This window comes from Rhipicephalus microplus, chromosome X, assembly GCF_043290135.1.
Source record: "Rhipicephalus microplus isolate Deutch F79 chromosome X, USDA_Rmic, whole genome shotgun sequence".
NCBI classification, from domain to species: Eukaryota; Metazoa; Arthropoda; class Arachnida; order Ixodida; family Ixodidae; genus Rhipicephalus; species Rhipicephalus microplus.
This window is the reverse complement of record NC_134710.1, coordinates 328,556,749-328,582,297: the sequence shown is the minus strand read 5'-3', so window position 1 is coordinate 328,582,297 and position 25,549 is coordinate 328,556,749. Positions and strand designations below refer to the sequence as shown.

Sequence of the window (25,549 nt, the reverse complement as noted above, 5' to 3'; positions counted from 1 at the left end):
AGCATTCCAATTGGAGATCAAATGGTCAGCGGTGAACCAATTGGACTGGCCAATTGGAACTATAAGGTCCAATTGGTCTTTCCTATTGAAGTTCAGCATTCCAGTTGGCTTCCAATTAATGCCATTTGGGACCAATTCATGGGAACTGGTATGACCAGTTGGACCCATTCACTTTTTTTGACTGGGTGGTGTTGTGTTCAAAAAGCTCCGTCGCGTCGGCGTCGTCGTCGGAGGATCTTCGGTAGTTCGTCGCACAGCAACCGCACCTCCATCGGTTGCTGCCCTTAGTTTCCCGGATACGGGCTAGGAGACCGGCCCTGCGTTGGGCCAGAGTACTGCCGGGGGTGCGATGACATGCGGTGGCTGGGCGACGGCGAACGGGAAGGACTTCGTGGTGTCCATTGAGTTCCTGCCAGGTAGTCGGCGATGTCACGTGGCCGATCTCCTGGCTGCGGACGCGGTGCATTGACGGCGAAGCCACGTAGTCCCATCTGTCGGTACTGGCAACGGCGGTATGTGTGCCCGGCCTCGCCGCAGTGGTAGCAGAGCGGGCGGTTGTCAGGTGCACGCCAAACGTCCGTTTTCCTCGGTGCACTGCGCTGGCCCACTGGGCAACGGTAGGACGTCGGTTGGGTTGGCGGCGGCGGTGGCGTCTGGCGACGGAAGTGTGACGGGGCGGCGTTTTGGCGTGGACGAGGAGGAGCGTTGTGGCGCACTGCAGCGGCGTAGCTCATAGTTTCTGGCTCGGGCGGCGGTGTTCGGGGAATTCGAAGCGATTGCCGGACTTCTCGCACAATGTCGGCGATCGAATCCACTTGAGGCTGCGCCGAAGGCATCAGTTTGCGCAGCTCTTCCCGCGCGATCGCTCGGATCGTTTCACGCAGGTCGTCGGAGTCACTGGCTTGAGCAGCAGCGCATTCTGGAGTAGGCGACGATTATACTGTCTGGTGCGCATGCCCAGCGTTTTTTCGATGGTGGTCGCCTCGAATACAAATTCTTGGATGGTGTTCGGTGGATTCCTCATTAGTCCCGCGAAGAGCTCCTGTTTGACCCCTCGCATGAGGAAACGAACTTTCTTTTCCTCAGGCATGTCTGGGTCAGCGTGACGGAATAGGCGGGTCATCTCCTCTGTGAAAATTCCAAACTTTTCATTTGGTAGCTGAACCCGGGTCTCGAGTAGAGCAGCGGCCCTCTCTTTGCGAGCGACGCTTGCGAACGTTTGCAGAAATGCGCCGCAGAAGACATCCCACGTTCGGAGCGTGGACTCCCGATTCTCTAGCCAGGTCCTTGCGGTGTCTTCCAGGTAGAAGTACACACGACGGAGCTTTTCTTCGTTGTCCCAGTGATTGAGGGCGGCCACACGGTCGTATGTTTCTAGCCAGGTTTCCGGGTCTTCGAACGATGAGCCATGGAACGTTGGTGGTTCCCTGGGTTGATGAATGACGATCGCGGGCTGGGACGCTCCGGTTGTCATTGTCGCTGCAGTCGAGGTCATGGTCTTGGTCTTCCGCGCCTTGTCTTGTAGAAGGCCGTACTCCGGTGGGAGACCTTGCTGTCGGCGGCTCGTTCGCTGCTCTTGGTTGGCGTCGGTGTCTTCTCCGCGACGGGGGCTGGGTTCACGGCTTGACGGGGGCGTCCGGTACATGAACGAAGCAGCACCTCCACCAGATGTCACGGGGTCGTGACGTGGCCAAAGACAGGAAACTTCGTGTTGGAATTTAACTGTTTATTTGGGCGAACCTGTGCCCGGTAAAGGGAAAGTCTAATTACAGCAGCAGTCTTGCACAGATAGCAGTCTCGGACTGATAGCGGCGAACGCAGCGTCGGCCTTCGATCAACAATTAACTGACAAGCGGCGAAGCGCGTCGGCATTTATACCCTTGCCGTCGAATGTTTTAGCGTTATCGCTGGCGGTGGCGTAGGTTCCAGAACAATTTGTATCGTTCGCACAGTGGGCGTGATCTTATCGAAATGATCTACTACAGTCCGGAACCTTCTCGAAACCTGCAGGCGCGGTTTGCGCCGAGAATCGTGTGGTGTTTCGGAACGATAACAAAAACTTGTGAAATGGAACGTGGCAATACTTTCAGGCACCCCGCGCAGTCAACTTGCTTACCCTTGCCAGAGGTATATGTGCTCTGTTGTTTTTTCAAAACAGAAAAATAAAAGGTAAAGGGCTTCTGAACGTGTAACATATGCAGGATAGTTTCTTCCAAGGGTCAAACCATAGGGAACTGTGAGATTAATGTCCATCAGGCTTTCATACCAACAAGATGGAAATGAAATTTTATGTTCTCTCTGGCTACTTCTGTGAATAAGGAATTTTATTGCTTGGTTGCTGACTCAAGAGTCGCGGCATGGATCCTGTCCTCGACGGTCGTATAAAGGTGGAAGCTTATTGATATCTGTGTAATGTGTGGCATCCACTAACAGTAAAAAATCGCAGGTGATAGAAATTTACCTATCTTTCTGCTGCAGCGTGGCTCATAATGATGCAGTGGTTTGCTGTTCTCCTCATAAGGTCATCATAAACCCAATGTTCATGATTGATATCCGTTTTTACCCTTTTTTCGTTCTTGTCAGTGATCGTCTGCATTGCTATGAAATTGTTCTCATCGCTTTTTTTCCCATGTTTTTGTTGGAGTGCACATTTAATTGATGATTGATATGTGGGGTTTAACGTCGCAAAACCACCATATGATTATGAGAGACGCCGTAGTGGAGGGCTCCGGAAATTTCGACCACCTGGGGTTCTTTAACGTGCACCCAAATCTGAGCACACGGGCCTTTAACATTTCCGCCTTCATCGGAAATGCAGCCGCCGCAGCCGGGATTCGAACCCACGACCTGCGGGTCAGCAGCCGAGTACCTTAGCCACTAAACCACCGCGGCGGGGCTGGAGTGCTTATTTAGTACTCTTAATATTGCATATAGGTTCCGTGGGCGTCTGAAGGGGTAGAGGGGGCTGCAAAATGGTCATATGCCCCCCTCATGCCGCACCAGTACTTATAGCACACCCTAGCAGCATCACTGCTATATCACCTCCCTCCACTGCGATGCAACTAGTGTTTCCATCCTGGAAGGCAAAATCCATGCGGCGCCCATGATTGGCTTTCTTTTACGAATACACCCGCTGTTGCACCTAGTTTCACTATTTTTTGTGTGCAATTTATCTACTGCTCCTTTGCATGTGTAATTTCTTTGCAAAATTTTCTCGTACAATAGCTACTTGGATTCTTGCTGCAACTGCCTAAAAGTTTGGGCACATTAGAACTTTCTTGACTTATTGTTTACATATTTTTCAACAAAATCTGCTGCGAGAAGGTTAGGAGTATAAAAACACCATTATTATTTCAATTTTCAGCTATACCGACATACGTTCATCTCCGCATTACCGAGACCGCCGTGCAAGCGCGCTGTCTAGCTGTATATACAGGCACACCTGTTCGCATTCATACCTGCACTCGGGGCACTTACATCCAGGCCGCCAGAGATTCCGGAAATCGCTTCCGGGTCCATCGCCACGCGGGTCTCAAATTCGTCCAGAGGTGGCAGGTCTTCTGGACGGCCACCAGTTGTCGCCTGGCTGCGGCGAAGAGAGGCGATAATGAATGGCGTACCTGTATCTGCAGCAGTTTTCTGTGGCATATTGTAAGATTATAAACTGGGGGACGTAACACTCCCGAATACGCACCAAGAACTACCGCACGCTTTAGTAAACAAAGATATTACAAATATATTGCTTTAGGTCTCAGCATCACCAATGCCATGAAGTATAGCGAAAGCATGAAACGCGAAGTCATTTCTCTTCTTCCACTTTGCATACCCAGCTGAGGTAGGTAGCTCGAAAGCATTGATGTCACATTTTTTAGGGGCGAAGCTCCTTAGGGCGTGGGCTGTGCGTCCCCTGTAGCCTGTATGTAGCCACCTCTAGTTTAGTTCTTGCAGTGTTCACTAGATGGCGGTACCGTCCCCTGTATGTAGTCACCTCTAGTTTAGTTCTTGCAGTGTTCACTAGATGGCGGTACCGTCTCCTGTATGTAGCCACCTCTCGTTTAGTTCTTGTAGTGTTTACTAGATGGTGGTACTTGTAGCTGATGATGAAAAGATGCAAGATGTTATAAACTAGAAAGCGGTACTTGTAGTTGATGAAAGACGCGAGATCTTATAAAATAGGAATGATGTCACATATGGCGCGTGTCATTGGTTGAAGGCAATCGTTCGATTTAGTGCGGCGACGTACGCTAGGGGGAGCGTTGTAATAAAATCCGTTCGCTGTTGGCGCGCGCTCGGAGTCGCCGGATGGATAAGGCTGCACAACGGAGAGAGCGCAAGGCGGCAGCAGCGCGCGCTCGCAGACAGAATCCCGATGTGCGAGCGCGCGAGGCAAGGGACATCGCAAGCCATCTATCGTCTAAGAACAAATAAAAGTTGATTTGTGTATATACACACACAGCGTTTCTCACGTCTTTACATGATGATCGACTGGGCGAATTACACGGAAGATTCACATTTTACCGATGAATCCCTCCGGAGCTTCGCCCATTCATCATCATTCACCCCGTGAATATGCCGTAATTTTTTTTAAGTGCCCGGGAGCCGTGTTGTGGCGCGCAACAAAAGCACACGCGGCCACTTAAAAGTATTTAGGTGCACGGTAAAACTCCTCAGGCGATAAAAGTTCATCCCATTATCGTTACTATGGCATTACATGTAATCTTGTTTCGGCGTGGAGCTCTTCAAATGGTTATACCGCTCAATTACATGCTTGCGGTTGTCGTGGACTAAGAACCAGCGACCACACGCTCGTTTACACGACGTGATATCCGGTGGGCGGCCGCAGTTGATACGCAGTGACTTTATCGATGTTGCCAGAATTCACATCGGTCATTGCGGACTAATTATTTGCGTGTTTACGTGCGCTTACGCTAATACAAGCTTACATGTTTTACAAACCTAAAAGATTGCATATGTTACAGCAAATGTGCGAACAATTACGTAAAGGAGCCTTACCTCGTGCCTTGGTGGCGTCTTGACCTTGGCGGGCGTTCGAACGATCCCCGAGACAGCGAATAATGTTGCCGTGATGTTGTCCCAGGCAATGACGAGGACGGGGGGGGGGGGGGGTTCGTCTCGTATCGACGAGAATGGCTAGCTCCTCTATTGTAAAATTCGGCTGTCGCGCTCGCTTAGGCTTGTTCGCCGACATGTTCACGTTTACCAGGAAACCTTATCAAAACTGGGCCTCATGCGTAAGCGCACTTGCGATAACCGCCCACGAAGTCATCGTAGATTTACCTTTTTCTCTTTAAGGACGCTTATCACTCGACACCCGGCGAAACGTGATCACAGAATCCAGACGTTAAGGAAAGAAAACGCAGGAGGAACTATTTATTGCATGTAGTGCGCTGAAGAAAACATTATCTTGGGTTCTCGTTACTGCTTGGCAATGAGAGCAGACTTTGAAAACTGTCATCTACCAGGACATTACAACGAACATTGCGATTATTGACATACGGTATATGCCACATTAAAATAGTTTTCTTAACTTGGCGGGGTGAAGAAAACGGCTCTTAGGCGCCTGTTCCTGTGTTGAGCGTCGTTCTTTGTTGGCCGTCATTTTAGGCGCCTGTATCACATTCCGCTAGCCACGGGACGTTCTCCGTTTGCCGTGGTTGTCTGCGCTATTGTGATACCTTGGCCTCCGAACGAAAAAAGAAAATGAGAAGGGGAAGAAGAAAAAGCACAGAGAAAGATTACCTGGCACCACAGGTGGCTCCAAGAAGGCTCCCTGCCCCCCCCCCCCCTCTCTCCCCCCGTCCTCGTCATTGCCCCCACCACCAGTAAAAAAAGTCCTGGCGCCGCCCCTGCTTAGCACACGCACCTCGAGTCATGCGACTATCTTCTTTTGCCGATTCATAGTCGATTGCTGGGATGCTTACGCAGCCAAAACAGAATGAAAATAGGCAAAAATAAAACAAATCGTGAGAAAAAGTGCAAATGAGGTATACGTTAACGATTAAAGCACCAAAGATGTTATACAGAAATTGACAATTATCGAAAAAACTGAAATAATTAAGTGAACAGAAACAAGTTGTAACATTACGTACGAGCAAGGCGCTCGGAAATTCCTTGCTTCAATAAATCACCTAATAACACCGGTACTCACATTTTTCGCTGAGGGGTGCTCTAATCGTCGCTACTTATACATTTCACAACGAAAGCTGTTACGACATCACAACAAGGGTCGCGTGTGGCGCCATAGATGTCTGAGGCAGACAGTGTCTGCAACCACTCTCGCGCGAAATAAAAGGGCTGCGGGACTCGAACCGTGGTTTTCTACGCTTCAGCCCAGTGTTTTATCACTGAGCCATGCCGCTTTTTTGCCCTTTTTTTCCTTTATTTCCGGTTAAATTTCACAAATGAGTTTCAAAGATAAATATATTACAATTCACAACGAATAATACAAAAAACTTAAAAATAACTAGGCCCTCAAGCATTACTATTACACATCACGTCCTAGAATTCCTTCATGGTCAGTAGGGCTTCTACCCTTTCTACCCATATAGGTACACATTCGTCTGTTCTTACTACCTCGAGTAATCTTGAGATGCTTTCCTTAAAATGCTCTCTTGCTGGTCTTCTGTCTGGGTCACAATGAAATCCAGCCATTCTAGAGCGCCATATACTGTGCAAGGCAGTCATCATGATAAAATCGAAAGGTAATCCATCCTCATTCTCTATTGCCAAATACCTGATCCCATGAGGGTCTAACGGGAACTCTTTTTTGATTGTCCTTTGTAATACGTCCCAAAAATAAACTCCTTCCCAACAGTGCAGAAAAACATGGTCAATAGTTTCCGGTTTCTTACAGATTAGACAGTGAGATCCCCAAGGCATATAAAACCCACGCTCCTCTAGGAAGGTTCTTACAGGAAGTGTTCCAGTGTGTAATTTGAAAAAGAACGTTTTCGCACTTAGAGCTGCTGGCATTTTTTTAACTCGTTTAGGTACATTCTGACCCTTGCGTGCTGTATATAGCGCTTTGTACAGTGGAATAGGGAGCATCGTGTCACATAAATCTTTGTACAGTTTTTTCTTTCCAACAGACCACAGGTAGTCAGTTGAAAAACGAGCACACAAAAACCGCACGCTGGCCACAACTTCCTTCATGTATCTTTGCACAACCACTGTGGTAACATGAGTGCTCACAACAAAATCGGGCAACAGTCTACTTAGTCTTGTTTGACACACTGTTAGTTGGAAAGGATCTCTTGTCTCGCGAAAAAAGAAAAACCTGTTTACTAACTGCTTGATAAACAGATGTCCTAGCCCAAGGCCTCCACATTGTCTCGCGAAAAAAGAAAAACCTGTTTACTAACTGCTTGATAAACAGATGTTCTAGCCCAAGGCCTCCACACTTCACCCGTCTAAACAAATTCGTGCGACTGCACCTTTCCCAGTTAGACCCCCACACAAATATTGCAAACACCCGATGTAATTTTTGCACATTGACCCGGGAACAGTACAGCACTTGCATCACATACCACAGCTTAGACACAAAAAACCAGTTGCGTGCAGGAGCCCTAGCAAACATGGACAGATAAGTTGCATTCCACCTATTAGCTTTCTCTTTAATTTATTTCGTTTGTTGTGTCCAATATTCATCAGTACTTTTGTATGACTCGAGCGGTACTCCGAGATATTTAACTGGCGTTCGTGTCCATTTAATGGCTGCGAAAACTTCTGGTGTTGAAGGCTAATATCCATGCCAAAAGCCGAGGCTTTTACACCAGTTTATGTGGCTTCCTGTAACTTCGGCGAAAGATTTAGAAACTCTGATTGATTCTTCAATACCTTCATAGGAAGTGCTACAAATCGCAACATCATCAGCGTATGCGAGTAGTTTGACCTCTGAAGATTGTACTCTAAACCCATTAATGATGTCATTCTGCAATATCGACCGACATAAAGGTTCAGTATAGATGCAAAACAACAGTGGACTGACAGGGCAACCTTGACGCACTGAGCGCTTAATTCTATGGGGGAGGCGGCCCAATGTCTTGTTGATAATTAGTCTTGTACTACCATTCCGATATGCCATGGCTACTCCGTCGATAATTATCTCACCAACATTAATGTGCTCCAATACTGCAAACAAAAGAGCGTGGACAACGCAATCGAACGCTCTCTCCAGATCCAGCTGGAGTACGGCCACACGAGCTTGACCTGTGTCAAAACATTCGAGCACGGTCCGCATTTTATGAACGTTTGTAACTATGGGCTGACCTTTGATTCCGCACGTTTGGTGTGGACCGACAATATCTTTTATTACTGACTGAAGTCTAGCCGCCAAAATTTTCATTAATATTTTGTAGTCTACGTTTGTCAGTGCGATTGGCCTGTACGCTGTGACGTGCCTGAGCTTTTCAACCTTGTGTGTTTTCGGAATCAGAACGGTACGGGATTCACCAAGGGATGCTGGTAATTTCTTTTCCTCATATGCCTCATTAAAAACGCCCGCAAGTATTGAAGACAATTCGCTTTTAAAACATTTGTACCACTGGCACGAAGACCATCTAGTCCTGGAGATTTCCCGGGATTTATCTTATCACTCGCCCGTTCAACTTCAGATGCAGATATAGATAATTCCAAAGCGTTTTTCACTTCCTCAATCACTTGCGGCATGCGTCCTAAATATTCTTCTTTAAATCTTTCTAGGTTAACCTGTCTACACGCAAAAAGGTTTTCAAAATGACTTGAAAACACGGATAAAATGTTGTCCGTATCGGTTACTTCGTGACCATCCTTCTCTATTTTTTCGATATGATTCCGTCGAGCGTTCGCTTTCTCCACCCCTAACGCTCTTTTGGATGGCGTCTCTCCAGCCGCTAAAGCCTCAGCCCTAGCACGGACGAGTGCACCGTGGTAGCGTTCCTCGTCATGCAGTGCAAGTTTCTGCTTAATATTGCGTATGTCAATTTTATACTCTCCCGGCTGTTTGCACTCCAAGTCTATTAGTCTTTCCAAAGTCTTTCGTAGTTCTTTTTCTTTCTTTTTCCTTTCGTAACTCAATGCGCATGAACGATCAATAGCTTTTATTTTTATTCGCTGCTTGAACACTTCCCATTGTTTTGCAAGTTTATCTTGATCATCCATATTTATTTCATTGATGCAGTTAATTACCTGATCTAAGAAATATTCGTCAGTGATCAAAGTGGAATTCCTCTTCCACAGCTCCCATGAGAAAGTTCCACCTTTTGTTTTCTCTCGCTTATCACATTTAACTAAACAATGATCACTGAAGTGTATTGGGTAGACAGCATATGTCTTACAGTGGGCTATTAATTCAAGCGACACATAAATGCGATCAAGGCGCACATGGCAATTCCCCTGAAAGTGTGTGAAACGCACAGTCTGTTGTGCTTCAGTATACTCAACCCACGAATAAAACATGCGGCTTTGAATAGTGGTTCAGGGCCCCATTAAATTTCCGGAGTCCTCCAGTACACCATCTCTCATAATCATGTGGTGGTTTCGGAACGCCGAACTCCACATATCTATCTATCTATTCATTAGAGGCGTGAATTACGCAGAGGGTGCCGTGTACTCCTCTCCCCGGCCAACTCTACCCAGGGAGGTGTCGATAAATACATCTTATCTTGTCACCTGTTTCAAGAAAAATGCCTTTGCTGGTTTGCAACACCTTGTGATTCGTACTCGAAGGTACTATGTCAAACGTTGCCAAGACGAGCACCAATTACGTTAGATATTGATGTTAAAAAGCATCGACATCATCATAAAAAAGCTAATTGTAAATTTACCGACTCATTAGCCGACTTACTCGTACTCCGACTAAGATCAAGCCGCGAGTCCGAGTGAGTCCGTTCGAAAAATGTTTTTCATAAGCGTGAGTCAGCCTGAGTGAGTTCGGCTCAGGAAATCTTTGGCGAGTCCATGTCCGAGTGAGTCTTAAGCGCACAGTACTGTTTCAGAGTGGGTCTGACTGAGCTCCACCTGTAATGCTGCTTTTTCTGCAACGTATTATACGTCGAGAAATATTTGTGAATCGGTGCCTTCATTGGTGAAGAATAGGATGTCATCTGGAAACGATAAGGTATTGAGAGTTAATATTTATTTCTAACTCTTTCAAGGGGTCAGTCATTTTTCTTCTAAAAATGCATGTAGGAAAAAATTGGGGGATCGCATCCCGTCGGCCCATCCTTTTTTCGTCGCAACATTTTCCTTTCCTTCATAAATCTGTGTATATCGGAGATTTTGTAGATACGCAGATAACGGTTGTGGTATTCAGACATGTCTAAGTTGCTCTTTGCGAGGCAGTGAATAAAGCTTCTGATGTGTTGATGGCTTTTTCGCATGCATGAATGTCGGATACAGATGAGTTTTTCAAAATATTTCTCTATCGCTGGATTAGTCGAAAAACGAAGGTCCATTCTACACCTCTCCATGAAGTCATCTAATTGTCTAGGTTGATTGAAGTTGGAACTTTTTATAAAGTGAGTGCAACTGCTTTCGAGAATCTTTTTAAATATTGGAGAGAATAAGCTGATGGGCTTATCAACAATTTGTTGTTTGTTTCGTACTAGGGCTATGTCATTTCTACCTATAAATCTGCAAGCGTGGCTAACTTAAAATTGCACATTTATTTGCGAAACTTGTACTCCTCAGCGACTTTGCTCAAAACAATCATTTTCTTGTGCAGGAAAAAAAGCTTTGTAGCATTTCACCGCTTTGATAAACAATTGATTTGATTGATATGTGGGGTTTCACATCCCTAAACCACCGCCTGACTATGAGAGATGCCGTAGTAGAGGGTTCCGCAAATTTCGACCACCTGGGGCTCTTTAACGTGCACCCAAATGTGAACACACGGGCCTACAACATTTTCGCCTCCATCGGAAATGCAGCCACCGCTTCCGGGATTTGATCCCGCAGTTTGCGGGTGAGCAGACGAGTACCTTAGCCACTAGACCTTCACGGCGGGGCGCTTTGATAAAGAATGAATTTTTACTTTGGTGTGGGCATTAGTTGCTAAGGCATGTTTGATTTCCTGGCGAAATTGACACCCTAAAGCGACAGCTTCACGTTTTATTTCGTTGCGTTAGGCCAAGCTCAAGTATCCGATATTACAAGCGAAATATTTTACAAGTGAAACAGTCAGATATTACTAGCGAAACACAGTCTAGTGCGACAACATCGGTGCGGCCTTTGTCGACGTACCAGAGACCCGCCAGAATATTGATGCCCGCAACATTTTTTTGCGATTGTCCTTCACCCGTGCGCGCAGTGCCTGCCTGCTGTAGTCTTTCGGCAATGCCACCATGCAGTACATGCTAATCTACGTCTTGAACATGCTGTCGCTCCTTTGTCGGGGTCCATACCGAGTTGCGAAGCGAGATTACACTGAACTGGCATACCATATGTCCTCCTCAGGCGGCACTCGGGGAAGGCATCAACACAGAATCCTTAAAACACTGATAACGCCGCGCTGTGGTATTACGTAATAGGAAAGTTAAATATACGAATTTGTACGAATCTATATTGACTGTACGAAAAGATAGGTCAATTGCGCATAAAAATGTTCGCATAAATTACGCAAAAATAGCGGTCGCTTGCAGCAAACCAGGCTGAAAATTCACACGTGGTGCTCGTCTGGTGACGGCCGGTCGTGATGTCACGCATCTCCTTGCTTCCCTCGCCTTCCGCTGCGTTCAGCGACGTGTCAACGAAGGCACCTTCGTCTTCAGGGTCATCGTTGCGAAGGCGTGGCCCAGTGGCCACGAGAGCCTCAAACTCCTTCAAGAGGTTTCTATTTCCCCGACCGAGGCTTCGGGCAGGGCTACGGCAACTGGAGCAATCCGTTGGCTCTTGCATCGCTGCACTTCGGACTCAGGTCGCTGTCGACGTGCCCTTTCGTCACGACGTATTGGATTAGGGCTCAGGCCGCCAGTGCTTCTGCTTCGGATTTGTTGCGGCCACTGCCTTCGTACACTCGCATGGCCACTTGACCGTGACCTTCGATGTCCAGTGAGATATATCGAAGGTGTTTTCAGAGAACATCGTTCACCAGCCACTTCTAGGGCTGGCCTTTGTTTAATGTCTCCAAGAACCTATTTTCTGCAGAACGTAGCACATGCGAGCACTGACAAACTTGATAGCACCCTTGTTAGTTTATGTTATTGCATCAACCGACAATTCTCTGGGCCAGGAGACAAACTTGTGCTTTTCATAACTGCTGGCCATCTGCGAAAAGGATATCAGATTTCAGAGAACGATTTCATCACGGGTGCTGCCACATGTGTCCGTATGCTGCTGAAATGCTCGTCAGGCCGCGTGCAAGATGCTCGGTGTTCTTTACAGTTCCGCTATGCTTGAGACCTCGCTGAAGGCACACATGCCAGACGAAACAGCGTGGCGACTCGTTAAATCGCGCTACAGGCCGTGTCGGGGCGGAGGGGCGAAATCGAATCTGTTTCGCCTGCAGCTTTTTGGCACCCAAAGGCCTCATCCTTCCCGTAGACTTTTGTTGACGCCTCACAAATACATCAGGGACAAGTCTTCGAGAGGTGGGCGCCTTTCGGAGCTCTGGCCATCTGCAGCGAGTTTCGCGGCCTCAGAGAAGTCGAGTGTCCAAGTGGCGAGTACAAAACCAAGCTCAGCTCGCCGCTTTCAGCTCGACACTGTGCAGGTGAAATTCCTTTCTGCTTCCAATGGTCTGGGGCGTACGAGATGCCAGAACTTTGCTGCTTCGACGATGTGCGTAAGTCGACCCGTAGCGGCAGTTGTCACCACTGCAACGAGTTCGGATCAACATTGTCCGGCTGGTGGACGGGGACAGGCAGGTCGTCGATCAGGCGCGGAAGAACCAGCAGGCCGCTTCCAAGTCCACTCCGGAACGTTGCCGAAGAAGGACTGTCGGACACGCAAAGCATTGTCACTGTTGCAGGAACGCTGGATAATGCGCCGGACACTTCGGGCGTGCGACACCTAAGAAAATAAAAGAAATATACGATTTATTTTTGTAGTGGCACCAATGCGAGAATAACACAGTCACATCTAACATTATTAGAACATATATAGCGTTTACTGGATATCAAGCGGCGATTGCAATACGTGGTGAACAAATTTTCAAAGATATGGCGTACGATGCCATGACAGAAAAAAGGAAAAAAATAGATTTTTTGTGGTTAAGCCTATGTGAACAACTACAGCACACCTAAATCTAACTATAATAAAATATATAGCGTTTTTTGTATGTCAAGTGGTCATTTAATTAAGTGGTGAACCAATTTTCAAAGATTTGGCGTAGTTTAACTATATGTTACGTTGTTGCACAGCCAATGGCGTCGTCTTCGATTTAGCTATAGAACAAGGGGACAAGGTACTCATATATCACTATTCTTAGAAAGTATCTCTAGGCAAGATAATTTAGTTGACTTCAGTTGCATCAAATATTGATCTGAAAAGAATCGGCGAAGCTTGAGTACAGTGCGTATATTTTTGCCAGAAGAAAGACCACTCAGACTGGACGTGGTCTCCTGCAGTTTCGACATATGCCAGAACGACGCAATTCTATGCTGTTGAATTGTTAGATAAGAGCCCGAGCTGGAAGTCACAGGAGATATCTGCCATACGTTTTCCACAGTTTATATTTCTTTAAAAACTAGTATATGACAGCCACGCACCCTTTAGAGGAGAGTTTAACTGAAAAATCGCAGGTTACCACCAACGACCGGAATACCTTTTCTTTTTTATTCATTATAACTGCACGCGATCCAAAATCGCATTTCAATGCCGATATAAAAACAGCATGGAAGAAGAGCTCAGACCGTAAGTATTCCAGGCGAGGAAGTGGCTTAACGTGAATAACAAGCGGAATGCATATACTAGGAAGGCCTGGGATTACTTGTGGCACCAGAGCAGTGGCAAAACAGAGAAAGCGCGCGCACGATGAGAGCGAAGGAAATATACCTCACCACCAGAACCACGCGGCGAAACATGCCTCATTTCCGAATTTCGAGCGCCCACTAATGTACGTCAAAGGTTGTGACGGAAAAACTCGGCAAATAAATTTAAAAGGAACTATTGGGAACCGTGGTTTCGATTGCCGGCGCGTGCTTTCTGGCACGAGCAAGAGAAAAAACGTTCTCTCGTGAGTACCATGACGGCGCGCTCGCGCAGTAGCGTGACGTTTCACACACACACACACACACACACACACACACACACACACACACACGCACACACGCACACACACACACACACACACACACACACACACACACACACACACACACACACACACACACACACACACACACACACACACACACAATACTACCCGAATGGAAATATCGCGTTCGGAAATAGACAGTGGGCATCGATCGATTCACGAAGGATTGGTCGCAAGCCATCAAATCAACTTTTCCCATACACCGAGTGTTTCTCAGGACCTGAAGGTCAACGCCAATGGAGGTCTTGAGAAACACGCGGCACATGCCAAACACTCGGCGTATGCAGGAAGCCCGGACACTGGCGATGGCGGCACTGAAATGCTCCGCCTATAACCTATGGGAGGACGATGCTTACCTCTGGCTGCGGACATGACTGGCACCGAACAGCAGTGAAGTGAAGCCTCCGATGAGGTTCTGAGCGCATGGACGACCTGCCGCTGGAATGGCGCGAGCCACAGAACACCTACCAGCGCGAGCTGCGCGTGAGACCGAGCTCGCTTCTTCGTCTTCTACCGAGCACACGCAGCCCCCTAGCGCTGTCGTGGCGCGCAGCGCGGTGAGCAACGAATTATTGTTGTTGTTGTTGTTTCCCTGTGCAAATCGCTCGTACCCAAAGAAGGGGATTGGCCGATTATAAGGTGAATTTGCTCTAAACTTTCAGCATTGCGTCATTCCTACAAATTTTTTGTAACTTAAATTTGATTTGAAATACCGATATCAAGTTTGCAGCAAAAAAAAAAGAAGAAAAATAATGATACAGCAATTTAGCAAGAAAATCGTTTAGTCGCAGTGATGTATTCTTGAACGGCGAATAAAACATCCCTGTGGCTGAAACCCAGTGTAGAGGCTCCAAATGAAAGAAGACCAGGTTGTGATAGTTGCAAGCCCAGTCTTTGAAGAGGTGGTGCTAGTATGCTTTGCCTGAATAAATGGAAACGGCGACAATGTAATAAAAAATGACTGATCGTTTCCTCTTGATTACAGTAAATGCACATAAGGGAATTCAATATGCTTGATCTATGCAAGTAAAAATTGAGGGAGGTAACGCGGCAACGACCTGCCGCTGGAATGGCGTGAGCCACAGAACACCTACCAGCGCGAGCTGCGCGTGAGACCGAGCTCGCTTCTTCGTCTTCTACAGAGCACACGCAGCCCCCTAGCGCTGTCGTGGCGCGCAGCGCGGCGAGCAACGAATTATTTGTGATTGTTAGCCACTCAACAAGATCATTCCTTGTTCTTGTTTACCTTCACTTGAGGCTCATACCCACTGTGGCAGATCGGCCACGAATTGAGTGGTCTTATAAAATCCAAGGCCTCTCCACAGAGTTCCTTCCTGTTAGCTGTGTGTTCTTTTAGCAGCAGCACGGCATAAGCGGGCGTGTCCAGAAGCTTTCTCCGGTCTTCTACGACCGGGGTCGATATTACAATCGATGCGTTGCAAATGATAGAAGCACTAAGCAAAAGTCGAGCATTAATTCTCCCTATTCGTGGATTCGCGTAGCTATAGTGACAATTTGTGTGAGATCAAAGAAGAAAGCTAGGTCTGAAAGAACTTGAGACACAGCTTGTTCATTTTGACCTTCCTGATAATTAAGCCAATATGTACGCGGTAAACTAAAGTATCAGGCCAACATAGTATTATAATTTGGATGGTTAATCTCGTATATTGGGAATCGTTAAGCAGTACCATGAATTCTTCAGGAGTACCTGGGGGGCGATACACCACGATAACTAAAAATATTGAAAATATCCATCTTAGTCGTGCACGCAACTCGTTCCTATTCCGGTGAGGTGAACATTTCAGTACAATGAACTGAAATTTTTGGCTAGCTCACATATGCAACATTCATAAAACTGGATAGCCAGCCCTGCAACCACAATTGACGTTTGGCCATTACGCCTAGATAGGGTCATTTTTTCGAAATCAGTGTCGAGATCTGGCGGGGTTCTGTGGTGGTATATTTGATTGCCACACCGAATGCTTAAGTTTGAGTCCTGCTCTGCTGTGATCCTGACATGAATTATTTGGATTTGTCGGGCCGACGCTGCCGATGGAATAGCTTTTCTTAACGCTCTCGCGTCAAAATTAGCCAATGTTCGCACCGTTCTAGGGTAGAACTAAAAGTCACCTGTGGCACATACCCGCATACCAATGGCCTATACCCACCCGTGCTATACTGGTATACGTACCATACGTATTTTGAAGAAAGAGTTTGATGAGGCACGTGACGAAATTGTCACATTTATGTTATGACGAGGCTGTCGCATTTGTCAAACCATCGTACTCTGCCAAACTAATTTTGGTTCACTCCAAGTGAAGGGGGTGATCGCGAGGGCACCTAATCGTAGCTGGTCAGATAGATAGATACGCATATACATTTATAGACTCGCAGAATTCCCTGCAGTCCGCGTTGAAATGTCTCGTATTTAAAACCACCGGCCCTTCTCTGAATACGGCGAAACTACATTGAAAGCTGGAAGAGTGGACTTGGCACATTATTAAAACACTCTTGCGGTAACTACTATAATTACACAACACTTACATGGTACCCAGTATGCCAATACGGGGGTGGCAATACTCAACGACTAACTTGCTGTGTCGCCTGGGGTTCGTACTGCAATGTTGTAAAACGTGCTATTACAAATGTCAACGTGATTCCTCAGCCGACGTGAATCCTGCATAGGGTCAGTCTCGAACGTAGTTTAAACAACATCGTAGCTTAGTGGTAGAGCACTTGCTTGTCACGCAGAGCTTCGGCTCAAGTCCTGCCCTTGGTTTCAGTTTGTTTAGTTTCTTTTTTTTTTTCGCGCGATTGTGGGTACAGAAAATAGCGTGGTTGGTGATGGACAGCTACGGCACCAGAATCAGTCATTTTTTTGTGATCTCAGAACAGCTTTGGCTTTAAATTCACTTAGGAGGAAAACTACTCTGTCGCACTTGTCGCGTTTTAGTTACGTACATGGACTCACTCAAACATTTGTTTTGTTTCGATGATTTCTCTGCGCATATGTGCTCCTTTTAGAGACAGAGGAATCTTCATTGTCAATCACGCCAGTGAGCGCGAAAAACAGCGTCTGTGAGCTTTCGACCCCCCCCCCCCTCCACACTCTCTTTCCACAAAATAAATGTCAGAAGGCAAACACGAAGGCTGGTCGTGAAGACGTCGACATTTGTGTCTCAGTACAAAAACAAGATACAAGTTCTGCACACTTCGTATTTCGGTATGAAATAGGCCACAATATGAAGCAAACGGGCGACCGAGGTGATACGAGTGGCCCTGCAATCGCCACCCTGATTAGTAACAGCTTCCATAGTTGTACATGCAGAGCTCTAAATCGTTGCAGCGGATCTGTATATGGCACACCTCCTTGGATTCGTGGCGTCGTTGCATTTCCAAAAAACCCCACGTGAGCTCATTTGAAGTGAATAACGTCATTACGACACATATCTCTTGAATTTGTGATATCATCGTTATGCCTGCGTATTTGGAGTGTCGTACGGTTGCATCACTACCACATTACGTCGCAAGATTACGCCATCAATCGACATCGTAGATTAGTCAAATATCTGTCGACACTGGAGGTAGTGCCACGCCTCATGAAGTGGAGAAAGTTTCAGTGGAGCGGCACGCCTTTCGTAGGCCTTTCGTCACATCTGTCGTGTGAAGGCACCGGCCACCTTGGCGCAGTTGCGCGTGACAAGTGTGGGCCAACCCCGCATACCCACGCTAGAGGATTTGCCAAGAACCGGGTAGTTTTAACAGAATACTTTAATTTTGTTTGCCTATATTTTTAATGATGAAAGACCTGGATAAAAATAATGAAATATTAGAAATTGACCAATAAAGATTACGGATATAAAAATTGAAGTAGATTATTTCAACAACAACAATAAATAAAACTGTAAATAAATAAATAAATAAATGAATAAATAAATAAATAAAATACTTTGGGAACAAGTATTCAATACCTATTCACTTTCGTCATCCTTTTGTTCTTGCCTTTCTGTCAAGGTCGCTTCTCTACGCTGTTCCTGTTTGGAGGCCAAGTTAAGATCCTCCCTACGGAAAACAAGGTCAGAATTCACGCATCTGTTTTCTCCATACTCGGGGAAAGATACTCCTATTAAAGAAGAAAGTATGCTAGCTTGTCACTTCAGCATTTTTTGTTGTTGTTGAAAAGCCGGCACTCTTGTTTCCCATAATGTGGTGCTAACGTACCCCTTCACGAGCAGACACAGCACGCGGTCAGCTTTTATACGCTGCCATCCACACCCACCTTGTTTGATTATTCCGGAGGGGGGGGCGTTAACTGGTCCAGTTACAACTCGCTTCACATGAACGTTCGCGTACCGTTGCAGCTTCTGCAAACACGGCGTCCGAGACCAGCCAGGGCAAAATGAACTACGTCGTCGTGGAGAAGATCGGGAAAGCAGGGTGCGTACTGCGTCACGTGAAGGGCAAAGTGCAAGTTCAACGGCGAAATCCAGGGAAGATGGTCAGAGTCAAGGGCAAAGAGGAAGGCGTGCCGGCCACGTTCATACGAGAGGTGTCCATCCACATGGCAGCTAAAACACGACAACGTAGTGCGTCTCGTGTACGTTGTCATGACGGCGTCTGAGGCTGCACACTTGCTCTTCGAGTGTGTGACCATGGACCTTAGGAAGCGCTTGGATGCACGGCCCGAGCGCATGATCCTATAGACGGCTCCATCATTAAGAAGGGCCTCAGCCAGATCGTTTATTAGTGTGGCAGCAGGGTCAACGACACTTCGAAAAAAAAAAAGAAAAGCAATAATGGGGTGTGGGATCCTCCTACGTAGGTGCTTCTAGCTTATTTCATTGGGGCAGCCCTCCAACGTCACGGGATAGTGAAATCTGGTCAAGTGACCCGCGAAACTCGAGTTGAGGGTCGGCTTTTTTGTATTGTAAATTTTGTAAGTATACTTTTAGACTGCGTGCCGTTATCACTGCCATTTTGTCTGCATTAGTCTGTATGTGCTTCAGTATACACAACCCAGGAATAAAACACGTGACTTTGAACAGCGGTTGAGGGCCCCATTAAATTTCCGGTGTCCTCCAGTACACCATCTCTCATAATCATGTGGTGGTTTCGGAACGAAGTCAACATATCTATCTCTCTATTCATTAGAGACGTGAATTACGTAGGGGGTGCCGTGTACTCCGCTCCCCGGCCAACTCTACCCAGGGAGTTCTCGATAAATACATCTTCTCTGTCACCTGTTTGAAGAAAAACGCCTTTGCTGGTTTGCAACACCTTGTAATTCGTACTCGAAGGTACTATCTCAAAAGGCGCCAAGACGAGCACCAATTACGTGAGATAATGTTACGAGTAACTTATTTATTAAGTTAAATACGATGCACCGTGCTCGGCGAACAAGATGGCGACAGTTCATCAAAAACCAGCCACTAACGTCGTCTTTCTCTTTCTTGCAGCCAGGCAGTGCCGGCTGTTGTGTATCATAACCCCCCGGCGGTAAAAGCACCGTCTCGGTGCTTGAGCAACTCGGATGCGGTGGAAGGAGGGTGATAAGGCTTGAGTCGAGCTATGTGCAGGATGTCACTCGAAGGTTACGATGATGACGTTGAATCGGTTGGAACGATCTCGTATGCAACGTCAGTCACCTGGCGAACGACGCGGTATGGTCCAGTGTAGCGTGACAGCAGTTTTTCAGAAAGCCCTACACGCCGAGTGGGGGACCAGACGAGGACAAGGGAACACGGTGAAAAGTGCACGTTTCGATGATGGGAATCGTAGAGCTGTCTTTGGTGCTCCTGTGAGGCCTGCAGGCGGCTGCGGGCGAGTAGGCGTGCGTGGTCGGCTCGCGCGATGGCTTCGCCGGCATACTCAGTGACCAAGGGCAGCAAGGTGTCAAATGGTAGGGCGGGTTCTCGGCCGTATAGAAGATAGATTGGTGAATAGCCCGAAGTGTCGTGACGTGACGAATTATATGCGAACGTCACAAATGGCAAATGAACGTCCCAGTCCTTGTGGTCGGCCGCTACGTCTTTAGAAAGCATGTCGGTTATGGTGCAGTTGAGGCGCTCCGCAAGACCGTTCGTTTGCGGATGGTACGAAGTGGCAAACTTGTGCTTGGGAGAGCAAGAGCGCAGGATTTCATCAACGACAGCTGATAGGAAGGTCCGGCCCCGGTAAGTGAGAAGTTGGCGTGGAGCTCCGTGTACTAAAATAATATCATATACCAGAAAGTCCGCCACATCAGTTGCACAACTCGTCGGAAATGCTGGTGTGATAGCGTACCGTGTCGCATAGTCAGTGGCGACAGCGATCCATTTGTTGCCTGAGCTAGAGATCTGGAATGGGCCAAGCAGGTCGAGGCCAACTCGAAAAAGAGGTTCAATGGGAATGTTGATCGGCTGAAGGAATCCAGCTGGTAGGGAAGATGGCTTTTTGCGGCGCTGGCAGGGCTCAGAAGCGGTGACGTAGCGTCGAACAGAGCGGGCAAGACCAGGCCAAAAGAAACGACCACGTACACGGTTGTATGTGGGAGAGACGCCCAAGTGGCCTGCCAAAGGAGCGTCATGAATTTGGTTGAGAACAGTCGCACGAAGATGTGCTGGTATGACGGGGAGCAAGTCATGGCCATATGGATCGAGGTTACGGCGATACAGGATGCCGTCTTTTACCAGGAACATTTGTAGAGATGCGTCGCGAGGCATTGACTCAAGCTTGTCAATGATGGTTCGCAGGGAAGCATCCCGGCGTTGTTCGTGGCCAAGGTTGAGTAGCTGCATCACAGACAGAAGGTCTGGAAAGGTGTCAGTATGGGCAGCCTCTTCCACAGGGTAGCGTGATAAACAATCCACATCTTGATGTGACCGCCCTGTTTTGTACGATACGGTGAACGTGTATTCTTGTAATCGTAGGGACCTACGAGCGAAGCGTCCTGTGGGATCCTTGAGTTAGGCCAGCCAGCAGAGCGCGTGGTGGTCGGTGACTACCCGGAATGGACGCATGGGCGAAACTTGGCGACTGCCCACACAAGAGCGAGACACTCACGCTCCGTGATTGAATAGTTGCACTCGGCTGTAGATAGCAGTCAGCTTACATATGCTATAACACGGTCATGTCCGCGTTGGTGTTGCAATAGCATTGCCCCGATGCCATGCCCATTAGCGTCAGTGCGAACCTCGGTTGGAGCTGATGGATCGAAATGAGCTAAAATCGGCGGTGTTGAAAGGAGCGTCGTGAGCGTGGAAAAAGATGAGGCTTGATCAGCGCCCCAGAAAAACGGGGTGTCCTTTTTAAGAAGGTTTGTGAGTGGGCGTGCAATGATGGCGAAGTCCTTAACAAACCGTCGAAAGTAGGAGCACAACCCCACAAAACTGCGAACGTCCTTTGTTGACTTCGGAACAGGAAAGTCTGTGACGGCGCGAATTTTCTCGGGATCCGGGCGGACTCCTGCGGCATCGACGATGTGGCCAAGTACGGTTATTTGACGACGAGCAAAGTGGCATTTCGACAAGTTCAGTTGAAGTCCGGCTCGACGAAAAACTTCAAGAATCGCCGATAAACGCTATAGATGGGAGTCAAATGTGGGCGAGAAAACGAGAACGTCGTCTAAATAACATAAGCAGGTTGACCATTTAAATCCTTGGAACAATGAGTCCATCATTCTTTTGAAATTGGGCCGGCGCATTACAGATACCAAAGGGCATAGCTTTGAAGTGATAAAGCCCGTCAGGAGTGATGAATATGGTCTTCTCACGGTCCATCTCGTCCACAGCGTTCTGCCAATAGCCAGATCGAAGGTCGATAGTGGAAAAATACGTAGCACCGTAAAGGCAGTCTAAGGCATCGTCGATTCTAGGCAACGGGTAAACATCTTTCTTCGTAATTTTGTTGAGATTCCTATAATCTGAACAAAAGCGCCATGTTACATCCTTCTTTCTGATCAGGACGACAGGAGAAGCCCATCGTATTTATTTATTAAATAAGTTACCCCGCACCTCCACCAATAATGTTACGGGTAACTTATTTAATTAATAAATACGATGCACCGTGCTCGGTGAACAAGATGGCGACAGTTCATCAACAACAAGCCACCAACGTCGTCTTTCTCTTTCTTGCAGCCAGGCTGTGCCGGCTGTTGTGTATCAATATTGATGCTAAAGAGCATTGACACTATCATAGAAAAGCTAATTGTAGATTTACGGACTCATTAGTCGACTTACTCGTACTGCGACTAAGATCGAGCCGCGAGTCCAAGTGAGTCCGGTCGAAAAATGTTTTTCGTAAGCGTGAGTCAGCCTGAGTGAGTTCGGCTCAGGAAATCTTTGGCGAGTCCATGTCCGAGTGAGTGTTGAGCGCACAGTATTGTTTCGGAGTGGGTCTGACTGAGCTCCATCTGTAATCCTGCTTTTTCTGTAGCGTATTATAGGTCGAGAAATATTTGTGAAGGGGTGCCAATATTGGTAAAGAGTAGGATGTCATCTGTAAACGATAAGGTATTCAGAGTTAATCTTTATTTCTAACTATTTCAAGGGTTCAGTAATTTTTCTTCTAAAAATGCATGTAGGAAATGATGGGGAGATCGCATCCCGTCGGCCGATCCTTTTTTCATCACAGCATTTTCCTTTCCATCATAAATCTGTGTATATCGGAGATATTGTAGATAAGCAGATAACGGTTGTGGTATTCAGACATGTGTAAGTTTCTCTTTGCGAGGCAGTGAATAAAGCTTTTTATGGGTAGATGGCCTTTTCGCATCCACGAAGGTCGGATATAGATGAGTTTTTCAAAATATTTCCTTATCGCTGGATTAGTCGAAAAACGATGGTCCATTCTACATCTCTCCATAAAGTCAGTTAATTGTCTAGGTTGATTAAAGTTAGACCTTTTTATAATGTTAGTGCAACTGTCTTTGCGAATTTTTTTACATATTGGAGAGAATAAGCTGATGAGCTTATCTATAATGTGTTGTTTGTTTCGTACTAGAGCTATCTCATTTCTACCTATAAATCTGCAAGCGTGGCTAAGTTAAAATTGCACATTTATTGACTAAACTTGTACTCCTCAGTGACTTTGCTCAAAACAATCATTTTCTGGTGCAGGAAAAAAAAGCTTTGTAGCATTTCACCGCTTTCATAAAGAATTGATTTGATTGATATGTGGGGTTTCACATCCCTAAACCACCACATGATTATGAGAGACGACGTAGTGGAGGGCTCCGCAAATTTCGACCACCTGGGGTTTTTTAACGTGCACCCAAATCTGAACACATGGGCCTACAACATTTCCGCCTCCATCGGAAATGCAGCCACCGCAGCCGGGATTCGATCCCGCGATTTGCGGATCAGCAGACCAGTACCTTAGCCGCTAGACCTTCACGGCGGGGCGCTTTGATAAAGAATGAAGTTTTAAATAGGTGTGGGCCTTGGTTGCTAAGGCATGCTTGCATTCCTCGCAAAATTCACACACTAAAGCGACAGCTTCACGTTTTATTTCGTTGCGTTAGGCTAAGCTCAAGTCTCCGATATTACAAGCGAAATATTTTACAAGCGAAACAGTCAGATATTACAAGCTAAACACAGTCTAGTGCGACAACATCGGTGCGGCCTTTGTCGACGTACCAGAGATCCGCCAGAATATTGATGCCCGCAACAATTTTTGCGAATGTCCTTCACCCGTGCGCGCAGTGCCTGCCTGCTGTAGTCTTTCGGCAATGCCACCACGCAGTACATGCTAACCTACGTCTTAAACATGCTGTCGCTTCTTCGTCGGAGTCCATACCGAGTTGCGAGGCGAGATTACGCTGACCTAGCATACCATGTGTCCTCCTGAGGCGGCACTCAGGGAAGGCATCAACACGGAATCCTTAAAACGTTGATAACGCCATAGTTTGTGGTATTACGTAATAGGAAAGTTAAATTAACTAATTTGTACGAATCTATATATTGACTGTACGAAAAGATAGGTCAATCACGCATAAAAATGTTCGCATAAATTACGCAAAAATAGCGGTCCCTTCCAGAAAACCACGCTGCCAATTCGGACGTGGTGCTCGTCTGGTGACCTGACCAGTCGGCCGGTCGTGATGTCGCGCATCTCCTTGCTTCCCCCGCCTTCCGCTGCGTTCAGCAACGTGTCAACGCAGGCACCTTCGTCTTCAGGGTCATCGTTGCGAAGGCGTAGCCCAGTGGCCACGAGAGCCTCAAACTCCTTCAAGAGGTTTCTAATTCCCGGACTGAGGCTTCGGGCAGGGCTACGGCAACTAGAGCAATTCGTTGGCTCTTGTATCGCTACACTTTGGATTCAGGTCGCTGTCGACGTGCCCTTTCGTCAAGACGTATTGGATTAGGGCTCAGGCCGCCAGTGCCTCTGCTTCGGATTTGTTGCGGCCACTGCCTTCGTACACTCGCATGGCCACTTCACCGCGACCTTCGATGTGCAGTAAGATACATCGAAGGTGTTTTCAGAGGACATCGTTCACCATCCACTTCAAGGGCTGGCCCTTGTTTAATGTCTTCAAGAACCTATTCTCTGCAGAACTTAGCACATACGAGCACTGGCAATCTTGATAGCACCCTTCTTAGTTGATGTTATTGCATCAACCGACAATTCTCTGGGCCAGGAGACAAACTTGTGCTTTTCATAACTGCTGGCCATCTGCGAAAAGGATATCAGATTTCAGAGAACGATTTCATCACGGATGCTGCCACATGTGTCCGTATGCTGCTGCAATGCTCGTCGAAGTGCGTGCAAGATGCTCGGTGTTCTATACAGTTCCGCTATGCTTGAGACCTCCCTCAAGGCGCACATGGCCGACGGAAACTGCGTTGTGACTCGTTAAATCACGATACAGGCCGTGTCGGGAGGAGGGGCGAAAGCGAATCTGTTGCGCCTGCAGCTCTTTGGCACCCGTGGGCCTCATCCTTCCCGTAGACTTTTGTTGACGCTTCACGAATACAGCAGAGACAAGTCTTCGAGAGGTGGGCGCCTTTCGTAACTCTGGCCATCTGCTGCGAGTTTCGCGGCCTCAGAGAAGTTGAGTGTCCGAGTGGCGGGTACAAAACCAAGCTCAGCTCGCCACTTTCAGCTCGACACTGTGCAGGTGAAATTCCTTTCCGCTTCCGATGGTCTGGGGCGTACGAGATGCCAGAACCTTGCTGCTTCGACGATGTGCCTATGTCGACCCGTAGCGGCAGTTGTCACCGCTGCAACGTGTTCGGATCAACATCGTGCGGCTGGTGGACGGGGACAGGCTGGTCGTCGGTCAGGCGCGGAGGAACCAGCAGGCCGCTTCCAAATGCA

At 47.3% G+C, this 25,549-nt stretch overlaps 1 protein-coding gene across 1 annotated transcript; it reads right to left on the bottom strand.

The window, feature by feature from the left end:
• Window positions 1–11,122: 11,122 nt before the first annotated feature.
• On the bottom strand, window positions 11,123–25,169 carry LOC142775323 (uncharacterized). Its single transcript, XM_075876672.1, has 4 exons — window positions 25,020–25,169; window positions 24,799–24,904; window positions 14,611–14,791; window positions 11,123–13,008 (listed from the first exon to the last, which is right to left on the bottom strand). The coding sequence occupies exons 1-4, from the start codon at window positions 25,167–25,169 to the stop codon at window positions 12,807–12,809; spliced, it is 639 nt and encodes a 212-aa protein (XP_075732787.1). The 3' UTR covers window positions 11,123–12,806.
• Between the last annotated feature and the right edge of the window lie 380 nt (window positions 25,170–25,549).

Coding starts and splice junctions, on each gene's coding strand:
- LOC142775323 (XM_075876672.1), bottom strand. CDS start 25,169: ATGAGGCCCACGGGTGCCAAAGAGCTGCAGGCGCAACAGATTCGCTTT. Junction 14,792..24,798: donor TATCAAGATTGCCAGTGCTC/GTATGTGCTAAG, acceptor GCGCCACGACAG/CGCTAGGGGGCTGCGTGTGC. Junction 13,009..14,610: donor AGTCATGTCCGCAGCCAGAG/GTAAGCATCGTC, acceptor TTATTTTCTTAG/GTGTCGCACGCCCGAAGTGT.